The 13,927-nt window shown below is 41.8% G+C and overlaps 1 protein-coding gene across 4 annotated transcripts in view; it reads right to left on the reverse strand.

Moving 5' to 3' along the window:
* LOC139281294 (probable helicase with zinc finger domain) overlaps nt 1-13,927 on the reverse strand; it is a 369,458-nt gene that overhangs the window by 163,970 nt on the left and 191,561 nt on the right. For all 4 annotated transcript variants that reach the window (XM_070901422.1, XM_070901423.1, XM_070901420.1 and 1 more), the window contains one exon: nt 603-831. In XM_070901422.1, the coding sequence (XP_070757523.1) occupies nt 603-831 (229 nt within the window). The remainder of the gene's footprint in view (nt 1-602; nt 832-13,927) is intronic.

Consider the following 13,927-nt stretch of genomic DNA (forward strand, 5'->3'; position numbering starts at 1 on the left):
TACTTTTGTAGTCTCCTTTATTTAAGCTTTGGACACTGGCTTGAGATCCAACTTTCTCACCCTCCAACTGAATTTGAAATTCAACCATGTTATGGTCACTCATTCCTGGAGCATCCTTTACTAGATCATCGTTTATTAATCCTGTCTCATTACACAGCACCAGATTTAAGATAGGCTGCTCCCTGGTTGGTTCCGCAACGTACTGTTCAAGGAAACTATCCCGGATACACTCTATAAACTCTTCCTCAAAGCTACCCTGGCCAATTTGCTGTGTCCAATCAATATGAAGGTTAAAATCACCCATGATTATTGCTGTTCCTTTTTGAAAGGCCATTATTGAATCAGAGGCTGCAATGATCTCAATCAACAACTCGAGGACTATTCTCCAGGCTTATGTCATTCCAACCTCTTGATTATTACAGATACATTATCAAATTGGCTAATCACAATTTGAAAACACGTGAAGTAGACAATGATAATGGAGTCATGGTGCACTTGAATGGAATTCAGGTGATTGTCCTGCAGCTTAAATCACTTCAGCTACATCAATTCACTCTGTGCTACTTGCATATCCTTACTGCAAGAGAAAACCAGAAACTCACCGGCATTTTCCAATGGAACAAAGAGCTACTGGATCGCCGACCACTGCCACAAGAAACTGTGTCCTGGTGAGAATGGTATTCAGCATCCTATAACTAGACAAGAAGCCGTACTCCAGGTCCTCCGTAGACTCCTCCAGCTGAGCATCTCTCCGTCTCACAGAGGTCGGTGGTTCTTTGTAGGTGTGTCGTGTCCTGACCGTGCTCAGAAACAGCACTCGGAATTGTCTGTCTGTAAACAGCAGGAAAAACAATACCTTCTGTGAATTTACCGTTCACCAACAGGATTTGAAATCAAGTCACATATGCTAGATTTAAAAAATAACGTGAAAGTGGACTTCACCCACCAATATAAAATTCCTCCAAATCATGACATCAGAACTCACTCAGTGCCACAGCATTTAAATCACCTTGCACTTAACACAAGAACATAAGAAGTAGGAGCAGGAGTAGGCCATACAGCCCCTTGAGCATATTCCATGATTCAATAAAATCATGGCTGAAATTCTCCATCAAATCCACTTTCCCACCCTATTCCCATATCCCTTGATTCGCTTAGTGTCCAAAAATCTATCAATCTCAGTCTTCAATATATCCAACGACTAAACATCCCTAGCCCTCTGGGGTAGAGAATTCCAAAGATTCACAACCCTCAGTGAAGAAATTTCTCCTCATTTCAGTCCTAAATAGTCGACCCCTTATCCTGAGACAATGACCCCTAGTTCTCGACTCTCCACCAAGGGAAACAGCCTCTCAGCTCGTAAGAATTTTATCACAATATATCTCAGCCAACTCGTCTGTCATTTCATTATTCCCCATTATAATTTCTCCTGTTTCTGCCTCCAAGAGGCTCATGTTTCATTCCGCGAATATATTCCTTTATACATACTTGTAAAAGCTCCTACAATCTGTTTTTGTGTTTCTTGCGAGTTTATTCTCATTTTCTATTTTCATCCTCTATCACTTTCTTGGTCATCCTTTGCCGATTTCTAAAACCCTCCCAATATCAGGCTTGCTATTCTTTTTAGCAACATTGTAAGCCTCTTCTTTTAATCTAATACTATTCTTAACTTCTTCAGTTAGCCACGGTTGTACCACTTTTCCAGTGGAGTCCCTTAGAATGCATATTCGTTGAGAATTATGAATTATTTATTTAAATGTTTACCATTGTTTATCGACTGTTACATCTTTTAATCTAATTTCACAATATACCTCAGCCAACTCGTCTCTCATACCTCCGTATTTGGATTTATTTAAATTTAAGATCCTAGTTTTGGACTTAACAACATCACTCTCAAACTTAATATGAAATTCTATTATATGATCATTCTTCCCCAGAGGATCCTTTACTATGAGATTACTAATTAATCCTGTATCATTACTCAATACTAGATCTAAAATAGCCTGTTCCCTCCTTGGTTCCTCAACATATTGTTCTGCAAAACTCTCTCTAATGCATTCCCTGAACTCGTCCTCCAAGCTACTTTTGCCAATTTGGTTTTCCCAGTCTATAGGAAAATTAAAGTCCCCACGATTCTTAGATCACCCTTGTTACATGCTCCTCTAATTTGCTGATTTATACTCTGTCCAACACTATGATTTATGTTAGGGGGCCGAGAAACTACTCTCAAGTGTTTTCTGCCTTTTGTTATTTCTTAGGTCGACACAGTGATTCTACATGCTGACTTTCTGGGAAAAGATCCTCTCTCACTACTACCTTTATCTCATCCTTTATTATCAGGGCTACTCCACCTCCTTTTTCATTTTGCCATTTTAATTAATTTTAAATATGTAATTTTTTTTCATTTGGTGTGTGGAGGTATCTTTTTTGTGATCCCCATTCATACCTATGGGAGTTCCGTACATTTGGAACCTCCATAACTGTGAATGGCAATTCCCTTCTTTGGTTGGGCTAGCCCAAGTGATCCCAGGGTGCTTGCGAATAGCATGCGCCCCTGGGTCTCTACGCAGGCCGATGCGTAGAAGTCCAGGAGCACAAGTGTCCAAACCTCCAGGACCATCAGGTAAGTTGGTAGATGTTTTGCAGGTCGGAGGCATCCATCCGCAGGAAGTTTCATTCCACTGATCAGTGGAGTATCATTTTCATCTCCGTCGGCTATGAAGGTCTTATGACACTGAACCCATGACATACGACATACATGAAATTTGTAACATCTTCCAACACATCAGGAGGGGGCGGGGGTGGGGGGGGGGGCGGGGGAAGAGGGAGAGAAGTGCTGTGTGTTTATAAAAAGCAGGTTTTCGAATTTTGCTGCACAGAGGAAATTATCCCTATTTGTTGGGGCACAACATAAGGAGCCTGTCAACTTGGCCCAATTGGAAGCAACCTCACCCCACACCACGTCTTGGCCATATAACCTCGATTGACACTTGAACAGGTGTATATGTCGTTCACAAAAAAAAAAAATCACAAATTGATTGCTGTATGAGAACAGAATGAATGATGGCTGATTTTTTTAAGCATACTACATACAGGACCTCCATTAACATCTGAACAGATTGTAACTGATACAGCTGTGGGCTCATCATTATTAAATATTAATCTGTCCCTTCAGGCTCCTCGATCAGTAAAAATAATTTAGAGGGTTTTGCAAATGTGTGTTTACATTACAGTATGACTGCACAACTGCAGTCAGCTGCAAAATCCAACAGAATGCAAAGGAGAAACTAACTGGCAGCCAAGACCCCAGAGCATTGCATTGTGTTTGGGGTATAAAAGGTATACGAACATGTGTACAATTCATAAACAAGGGTACTGACATTGCCACACAAAACACATAGACTGGCAGCATTTCAACTTTGGGTAAGAAAGTTGTGGTTTTATGTCCAACTCCAGGACTGGAGTGCATGCACCAGACTGACACTCCAGCTGTATTGCTGGAGTTGCCATTTCTTGGAAAAGATGTTAAACTAAAGCCCCATCTCCCTGTTCGGATAAATGTTAAAGATCCTGATATACTATTCTAAAATCTGGTTTCCTGCCCAATATGCATCCCTCAACAAATACCACAAATAAAACCGAAATGGTCATTTCTCTCAGTGTTGGTGAATTATTGCTGAAACCACAGGTTGCCCTCCGATACCTCACCCAACCGCCCATTCGTTATGTGTGAGCGTAAACCATGAATGCCGACAGGCTTTGCAACTATGAGAAGGCAAATTTGATTTTCCCTCAGTCTATGTCCACACACCCTTGCTTTTTTCTATCAGCCAGTATCAGTCGGGAGAGGGAACCCGGGCTCAACTTTCCCTCTTCTTAGATTAGCAATCAGTTCAGGCAATAAGAATGCCACAAAAACCGTACGTACGGAACAGACAAAGTGACTTGGCAGCTACTGCTAGAACGTTTGTGTGACTGAAGCTTTGACTTTGCTGATTGCGAATGAAGACATTTGGTTTCTTTGCAATAAATCGGAGCTTGCCTCAGGCTTGCTTCATGTAAATGTCAACCATCCGGTTTGCACAAATGTTGTATCTGGATGGCTGACATGCTGTTGGCTCCAATCAGGTATCACCGCATCTGGCTACAGCTTTTTAAAAAACATTTAATACTGACTGCCCCAAGCTGGTAACTGCTTGTCCATTGCCTCATTGCTGCATTGTAACAAGTCACTTCCACCACTAAAGCCCACGATTTATGAGGGAAACTCTGATTATCCTAAAAATGCAAGATGAATTTAATGTTTTCAACTCAGAAATGTGAAGTTTATTTCATCAATTAGTGATCATCTGGTTTAAAATTTTATTTCAAAACAAGGATCTTTGTGGGAAACACAAAGTGGTGAACCTGTGGAATTCTCTATGAAGTCCTTACTACTCGGGGGATCAAGGGGTATGGCGTGAAAGCAGGAAGGGGGTACTGAAGTTTCATGTTCAGCCATGAACTCGTTGAATGGCTGTGCAGGCTAGAAGGACTGAATGGCCTGCTCCTGCACCTATTTTCTATGTTTCTATGTTTCTAACATTTTAGTTTGCAATTTTGGAACATGGAATTCAGCCTATTATTTAATTAGATGGGAAAATACGTTAAACAATCAATTCTGGTTATGAACACCCTTCCTTTTGATCATCCAAACCGATTTTGTAGATTTCATTTCAGTATTACGAGTGTAACTTGGGTTTAATTTTCATTGAGCATAATTAATGATAGCCAAAATATCTGCAGACAGAATGTGCAATCCAGGATCTTGGAATATCCAAGTGAAATATTGTAATGAGCATCTTCTCTCGTGTCTCAATGCACCCTTAAACTCATGTACACCTTGCTAATGCAAACCCTTTATTATCAACTCAATATTTCATTTCCTGGTTCATTTTGACAGCAGAGCGATGTCGGTAAGCAATGGCATGAGATATATATGAAACCCAATTCTATCATTCTATCTTTATGCCTGAGTGATGAACTACTAGTAAGTAAGTACACATGTGTCAGAACATGGCCACAAATCAGCTGTACTGTGGAGATGCATCATCCATTATGGCTTGCAACATGCGTGTCCTAGTCCAGTGCATCGTGATGGACTCATTGCAAGCGATTGTCTCCCACTGTGAATGTCACCAACACAAAAGGCTGGTAGTTCGGTATAGAAACATAGAAAATAGGTGCAGGAGCAGGCCATTCAGCCCTTCTAGCCTGCACCGCCATTCAATGAGTTCATGGCTGAACATGAAACTTCAATACCCCCTTCCTGCTTTCTCGCCATACCCCTTGATCCCCTGAGTAGTAAGGACTTCATCTAACTCCCTTTTGAATATATTTAGTGAATTGGCCTCAACGACTTTCTGTGGCAGAGAATTCCACAGGTTCACCACTCTCTGGGTGAAGAAGTTTCTCCTCATCTCGGTCCTAAATGGCTTACCCCTTATCCTTAGACTGTGACCCCTGGTTCTGGACTTCCCCAACATTGGGAACATTCTTCCTGCATCCAACCTGTCCAAACCCGTCACAAGCACATTTTGCCAATTTTATGCATAATGATATTCGAATAATACTATTATTCGCTTCTTATAAGGATGGCCTTTTTGAAGTACGACAGGTTGAACCTTTCTTATCCAGAATCACCCCTCGTCCAGAAACATTCCCGGCCACCGAGTAGGGCATATGCAGAACTCTGACATAAACAAATTGAAGTCCTTCCTCGCTGCCGACTTTCGCAATCGCTGGCCTGACCCCGCGATCCACCACAACATCCCCCCTCCATGATCTCTCTGCCGCACTCCCAGCCCCAATATCCCCTTGCTCAGTACCTGTACCATCCAATTTAACGTGACCACCCCTCGTCCAGAAAAATCCTTTATCCAGAACAGGCCAAGTACCAAGGATTCCGGATAAGGGAGGTTCAATACGTACAATAAATAACTTGTGACACTTAAAAAAAAAAAAAAATTTAGTTCTCGGTGTCTGGCCTCCTAGAATTACACTGTGCACAGTTCATCAGAGGTTGAGGTAATGATCTAGTGTGCACATTTACGGATATCTTTTCCTTCATTAAATGTCAATGTGTAATCTTGGTTTGAATATGTAATTTAGACACACACCCTTAACATTAGGTCTTGACAGTGCATCAAATAGCAGCCAGGTTTGGGGCCTCTGCTCCAGGCAGGTGACTGAAGATGGTGCTCTGTTCACAAACACTCAGCTGCCATATATAATTTTTTCAACCTTAAGTTATTCCTTTTCAAGGAACTGTGCAACAGGATATAAAATATGAAATAAGAACTCAACTGTTGGGGCACACGCCAACAGGTGAAAGGTTGACCAGCAGCCTCGCGCACTCAGTCTGCCATGTCCCTCAGCCGCGAAGAGACATGTCCCATAAGAACATAAGAAATAGGAGCAGGAGTAGGCCACCGGGCTCCTTGAGCCTGCTCCGCCATTTAATAAGATCATGGCTGATCTGATCATAGACTCAGCTCCACTTCCCCACCCGCTCCCCACAACCCTTTATCGCTCAAAAAATCTGTTGATCTCCGCCTTAAATATTTTCAATGACCCAGTCTCCACAGCTCCCTGGGGCAGAGAATTCCACAGGTTTTCAACCCTCAGAAGAAATTCCTCCTCATCTCAGTTTTAAATGGGCGGCCCCTTATTCTGAGATGATGTCCCCTTATTTTAGTTTCCCCGATGAGTGGAAATATCCTCTCTGCATCCACCTTGTCGAGTCCCCTCATTATCTTATATGTTTCAATAAGATCAACTCTCATTCTTCTGAATTCCAATGAGTATTGGCCCAACCTACTCAACCTATCCTCATAAGTCAACCCCCTCATCTCCGGAATCAATCCGAGTGAACCTTCTCTGAACAGCGTCCAATGCAAGTATATCCTTCCTTAAATACGGAGACCAAAACTGTATGCAGTATTCTAGGTGCAGCCTCAAATATCCTGTACAGTTGTAGCAGGACTTCTCTGCTTTTATACTCTATCCCCCCTTGCAATAAAGGCCAACATTCCATTTGCCTTCCTGATTACTTGCTGTATCTGTATACTAACTTTTTGTGTTTCATGCACAAGGACCCCCAGGTCCCTCTGTATTGCAGCAGCTTCCAATTTTTCTCCATTTAATTATAATTTGCTTTTCTATTATTTCTGCCAAAGTGGATAACCTCACATTTTCCCACATTATTCTCCATCTGCCAAATATTTTCTCACTTACTTAACCTGTCTTTATCCCTTTGCAGATTTTTGTGTCTTCCTCACAATTTGCTATCCCACCCATCTTTGTATCAACAGCAAACTTGGCTACATTACACTCGGTCCCTTCATCCAAGTCATTAATATAGATTATAAATAGTTGAGGTCCCAGCACCGATCCCTGTGGCATTCCACTAGTCACTGTTTGCCAACCAGAAAATGACCCATTTATCCTGACTCTCTGTTTCCTGTTAGTTAGCCAATCCTCTATCCATACTTATATATTACCCCCAACCCAGTGAACTTTTATCTTGTGCAGTAACCTTTTATGTGGCACCTTATTGAATGCCTTCTGGAAATCCAAATACACCACATCCACTTGTTCCCCCTTATCCACCCCGCTAGTTACATCCTCAAAGAACTCCAGCAAATTTATCAAACATGATTTCTCATAAAAACATGCTGACTCTGCTTGATTGAATAATGCTTTTCCCGCTACTGCTTCCTTAATAATGGACTGCAGCATTTTCCCAACGACAGATATTAGACTAATTGGTCTATAGTTTCCTGCTTTTTGTCTGCCTCCTTTTTTAAATAGGGGCGTTACATTTGCGGTTTTCCAATCCGCTGGGACCGCCCCAGAATCCAGGGAATTTTGGTAGATTACAACCAATGCATCGACTATCTCTGCAGCCACTTCTTTTAAGACCTAGGATGCAAGCCATCAGGTCCAGGGGACTTGTCTGCCTTTGGTCCCATTATTTTACCGAGTACTACTTCATTAGTGATAGCAATTGTATTTACTCTCTCCCTCCCAATAGCCCCTTGATTATCCCAACAGGATAACTTCAAAAACTGTCCACTGAAACGTGACTGGAAAATATTCTTTAGGAATCCCCAAGCTGAAAGTTTCTCTAGTTATATAATCACTCAGGAGTAATTTAAGTACCGCACTCGAGGAGTGCAGCAAATAAAGCAGGCTGACAGTCTAGTTCTAAAGAAAAGCTGCGCTGCCGGCGGTAGGACGATAAACTATGCAGATTGTCCTGGAGCCTCCAGGAATTGAAGATGATTCTCCCAAACACTGCTCCGAGCAGCACAGGAGAAAAATCGCAGGGGAACAAGAAATATCCAAAATGGGTGCTTTGACCATCCAAGATGGTGCACAGTGAGGATGGACAGGTCAGGCAACCAATCGCATTTGGATGTGGGAGGTCATGTGATGACAAGTCCATCCAAAGTTAGCAAGTTGAAGGAGTCGCTCTTCAGATGAGACGTTAACTTAGGGCATGTCTGCTGGTTTGCATGGATCCCACATGACTATTCAAAGAAATGCAGTGAGTTCCCCTGGTGTCCTGGCCAACATTTCTCCATCAACCAACAGCACTAGAAACAGATTTAATCTCATTGCTGTTTTTGTAACCTTGCTATGTGCAAAATGATTGCTGGAGTTGCAGACATACGTTATGTATGTGAAATGTTTTGAGATTGTAGAAAAACAGATTTTTTTAAAATCATATTAAATGTTTTTAAACTTGTATTTTTGTTTAGTTAGAATCAACATATAAGGAGTTAAGTTCCAAAGCCATGAAAATGTTTCCTGTTACCTGATAGTTATGAGCTCAGGACAGTTGTCTGGGAAAGTGCTCAATGTGTTTTGGCACACACAATAGTGGTCTGTAATGTTCACTGGTTAATCAGCCCAAATATTTTGTGCTGTCAGAGATGCTCCACATTGTCCCTCAGCACTGCCATTGGGACACCTTGTCGCTGAAGATGTTGTTTATTCAATTGGTCCATATCACAGCTGGACAGACAAGGTGGTCTTTGGGCACAGTTTAAAGGGTCGACCCCAACCCGAGGTAGTAACTTTGTTTGCCAGCTGTTGTTGAGACCAATAAGAGGAAAGGACTTTGACTGGGTGGAGCTCTCTGCAATTGAAAGCTCAATTGGCAAAGAATTCTTCTTTGAGATTTACATTTGACTGTCTTGGATCAGTCAGAGAGAGTCACTAGTGTTTAAAGCTCTCAGCCAATAGCCAAAAGATGCTTGTATTTTAGAAGTCTAGGCCAGCTAAGCCAGAGTGATATTGCTGGAGAGTTTTAAAGTAAGTGGTTCGCTGTTTAAAGGTCCATGTTTAGAAACAAAGCAACTTGTGTTTATTTTAAACAAGGAGCAGTACAGGCGGACATAAATCTTATTTGGTGTTGTTTGTTCATCTATCAGATACAAATAAAAGCACTTAGTAGTTCCAAGCTTGTCTCTCGATTCAGTAAAAATGTTTATCTGGACCGCTATTCAGAGGGACGTGGTTGGTGATGCTTCACCCAAAAGAATATCTAACGCAATGACCCAAAAGCATGACAAGCGTTTGTTAAACACGATAAAGTGCGATACGAATACAAGTCTGACTATACAGCTAATATTTTCACAGTTTCGAACGAGGCTATGACTTCAAGAAAAAAGCTCCTGGATGGGCTATTACTTGGAGAAGAAAAATACAGAAAGCTTGGGAAAGCACAGAAGCCACTCAGCACCTGAAATACTTGTAAGATATTCCGGAACATAGAACAGGTGGCACTATTGTCTGTTTATCGTACTGTGTTATAGACTGCACTGTGTATTTAGTGATTTGCAACTGCAGAATTTAATTTTAATAAAATGTTTGTCTCACCATTCACTCCACCATTTCCTGTACCATATAATTCACGAGAATGCATTGTCTATCTTTACATATTTATTAGCCTGTTCCAGGAGAGCTGAGAATTCCAGATCCAATATAAAGTTTAATAACTGGATGATGAATGTTTTGCCGGATTTACGAGCAGTCTGCTGAAAGCAATTTAACGCATAATCAAACTATCAAATAAACAGCAATCCTGGCCTTTACAAACAGAGTAGATGTGTAATTGCTACAAAAGCACTGAGGACTGGGACCAGATTTTTAAAATGAAGGGATTTGTGGAAAAACAAATACATAAATGCACACAAAACAAACACGAATAAGCAGAAACAAAAACAGGCAATGTAAACGGTCTCTTGTCCTGGACAGTCTGTACATTGAGGAAACTACACAGGTCCTGATGTAATAAATTTTAAAAAGCTGTTTTTAAGATATAAAACTGCAGCCAATGGCAAATGCTGCTGTTCTCTTGCCATCGATCGCACATGGAAATGTAAAAGGCTGTATTATCCTGTTCTTGCAGCAGCATTGAGTCGTTTTTGATGGGTCGTGTAAAGTGCTGTAGAAGTTATCACTCCGCTTTGGTACAATACAGTGTGGAGAGGCTGAGAAAGCTTTCCCCTCCTGGAATTAGACCAGCAACGTCAATAAAAGCACCTTATGTAATCAGTAGAAATGACCTCACAACAGAGTAACCCAAGAGATGTATTTATTCAATGGTCAATTAGTGTGAGCTAAGATCAATACTATACGGGAAGCAGTGGCACAGTGCAGTGGAGCACACAGCATCAGCTGCTCTTCCTGGCATTCGCTACTGTGCACACACGACATTATGGGAGGGAAATGTCTTCCAATCCCAAGCCTAATGTAAAGTTTATGAACTTGTACCTGTGTCCTCTAGTCCACAATAATGACCAGCTTGCATCTACATCATTAATGCCCTTCAGTGTTTCAAAGATTTGGTTTTGATCTGAACGATGCCAACCCAATGTTAGAGGCAGTGCCAGGTTATACCTATTAGTTCGACATTAACCCAGCCTCTTGGGGATAGAGTAAAGCAACTGGAGTAAAGCAACTGTGGAGGTAAACACTTGCCCGGAAGGATGGGAAAAACAATGCCGAAAAATGCACTCATGTGCACTTCCCTCGGAGCCTAAACAACAGTGGAAACAACCTCTCTGCCTCGATCTTGCCTATTGCTTTCATTATTTTAAATGTTTCTATAAGATCAGCCCTCATCCTTCTGAACTCCAACGAGTAAAGTCCCAGTCTACTCAATCTATCATAAGGTAACCCTCTCATCTCCGGAATCAGCCGAGTGAATCGTCTCTGTACCCCCTCCAAAGCTAGTATATCCTTCCTAAAGTAAGGTGATCAAAACTGCACGCAGTACTCCAGGTGCGGCCTCACTAATACCCTATTCAGTTGCAGCAAGACCTCCCTGCTTTTGTACTCCATCCCTCTCCCAATGAAGGCCAACATTCCATTCGCCTTTCTGATTACCTGCTGCACCTGCAAACTAACTTTTTCGGATACAAGGTCAAAAAGAGTTTCATGCACAAGGACCCCCGGGTCCCTCTGCACCGCAGCATGTTGTAATTTCTCCCCATTCAAATAATATTCCCTTTTACTGTTTTTTTTTCCAAGATGGATAACCTCACATTTTCCGACATTGTATTCCATCTGCCAAACCTTAACCCATTCAAATCTCTTTGCAGCCTCTGTGTCCTCTACACAACCCGCTTTCCCACTAATCTTTGTGTCATCTGCAAATTTTGTGACACTATACTCTGTCCCCTCTTCCAGGTCATCTATGTATTTTGTAAACAGTTGTGGTCCCAGCACCGATCCCTGTGGCACACCACTAACCACCGATTTCCAACCCGAAAAGGACCCATTTATCCTGACTCTCTGCTTTCTGTTAGCCAGCCAATTCTCGATCCATGCTAATACATTTCCTCTGACTCCACATACCTTTATCTTCTGCAGTAACCTTTTGTGTGGCACCTTATCGAATGCCTTTTGCAAATCTAAATGCACCACATCCATCGGTACACCTCTATCCACTATGCTCATTATATCCTCAAAGAATTCCAGTAAATTAGTTAAACATGATTTCCCCTTCATGAATCCATGTTGCGTCTGCTTGATTGCACTATTCCTATCTAGATGTCCCGCTATTTCTTCCTTAATGATAGCTTCAAGCATTTTCCCCACTACAGATATGAAACTAACCGGCCTATAGTTACCTGCCTTTTGTCTGCCCCCTTTTTTAAACAGAGGCATTACATTAGCTGCTTTCCAATCCGATGGTACCTCCCCAGAAACCAGAGAATTTTGGTAGATTATAACGAATGCATCTGCTATAACTTCCGCCATCTCTTTTAATACCCTGGGATGCATTTCATCAGGACCAGGGGACTTGTCTACCTTGAGTCCCATTAGCCTGTCCAGCACTACCCCGCCTAGTGATACTGATTGTCTCAAGGTCCTCCCTTCCAATATTCCCTTGACCAGCAATTTTTGGCATGGCTTTTGTGTCTTCCACTGTGAAGACCAAAGCAAAATAATTGTTTAAGGTCTCAGCCATTTCCACATTTCCCATTATTAAATCCCCCTTCTCATCTTCTAAGGACCAACATTTACTTTAGTCACTCTTTTCCGTTTTATATATCGGTAAAAGCTTTTATTATCTGTTTTTATGTTTTGCGCAAGTTTACTTTCGTAATCTATCTTTCCTTTCTTTATTGCTTTCTTAGTCATTCTTTGCTGTCGTTTAAAATTTTCCCAATCTTCTAGTTTCCCACTAACCTTGGCCACCTTATACTCATTGGTTTTTAATTTGATACTCTCCCTTATTTCCTTGGTTATCCACGGCTGGTTATCCCTTCTCTTACCGCCCTTCTTTTTCACTGGAATATATTTTTGTTGAGCACTATGAAAGAGCTCCTTAAAAGTCCTCCACTGTTCCTTAATTGTGCCACCGTTTAGTCTGTGTTTCCAGTCTACTTTAGCCAACTCTGCCCTCATCCCACTGTAGTCCCCTTTGTTTAAGCATAGTACGCTCGTTTGAGACACGACTTATAAGAACATAAGAATTAGGAACAGGAGTAGGCCATCTAGCCCCTCGAGCCTGCTTCGCCATTCAACAAGATCATGGCTGATCTGGCCGTGGACTCAGCTCCACTTACCCGCCCTCTCCCCGTAACCCTTAATTCCCTTATTGGTTAAAAATCTATCTATCTGTGACTTGAATACATTCAATGAGCTAGCCTCAACTGTTTCCTTGGGCAGAGAATTCCACAGATTCACAACCCTCTGGGAGAAGAAATTCCTTCTCAACTCGGTTTTAAATTGGCTCCCCCGTATTTTGAGGCTGTGCCCCCTAGTTCTAGCCTCCCCTACCAGTGGAAACAATCTCTCTGCCTCTATCTTGTCTATCCCTTTCATGATTTTAAATGTTTCAATAAGATCACCCCTCATCCTTCTGAACTCCAATGAGTAAAGACTTCCTCACCCTCAATCTGTATTACAAATTCAACCATACTGTGATCACTCATTCCGAGAGAATCTTTTACAAGGAGATAGTTTATTTTTCCTGTCTCATTACACAGGACCAGATCTAAGATAGCTTGCTCCCTTGTAGGTTCTGTAACATACTGTCCTAAGAAGCAATCCCGTATGCATTCTATGAATTCCTCCTCCAGGCTACCCCGTGCGATTTGATTTGACCAATCGATATGTAGGTTAAAATCCCCCATGATTGCTGCCGTTCCTTTTTCACATGCTTCCATTATTCCCTTGATTATTGCCCGCCCCACCGTGAAATTATTATTTGGGGGCCTATAAACTACGCCCACCAGTGACTTTTTCCCCTTACTATCTCTAATCTCCACCCACAATGATTCAACATTTTGTTCATCAGAGCCAATATCGTCTCTCACAACTGCCCTGATATCATCCTTTATTAACAGAGCTACCCCACCTCCTT

The sequence above is a fragment of the Pristiophorus japonicus genome, chromosome 15 (genome assembly GCF_044704955.1).
Source record: "Pristiophorus japonicus isolate sPriJap1 chromosome 15, sPriJap1.hap1, whole genome shotgun sequence".
NCBI lineage: Eukaryota > Metazoa > Chordata > Chondrichthyes > Pristiophoridae > Pristiophorus > Pristiophorus japonicus.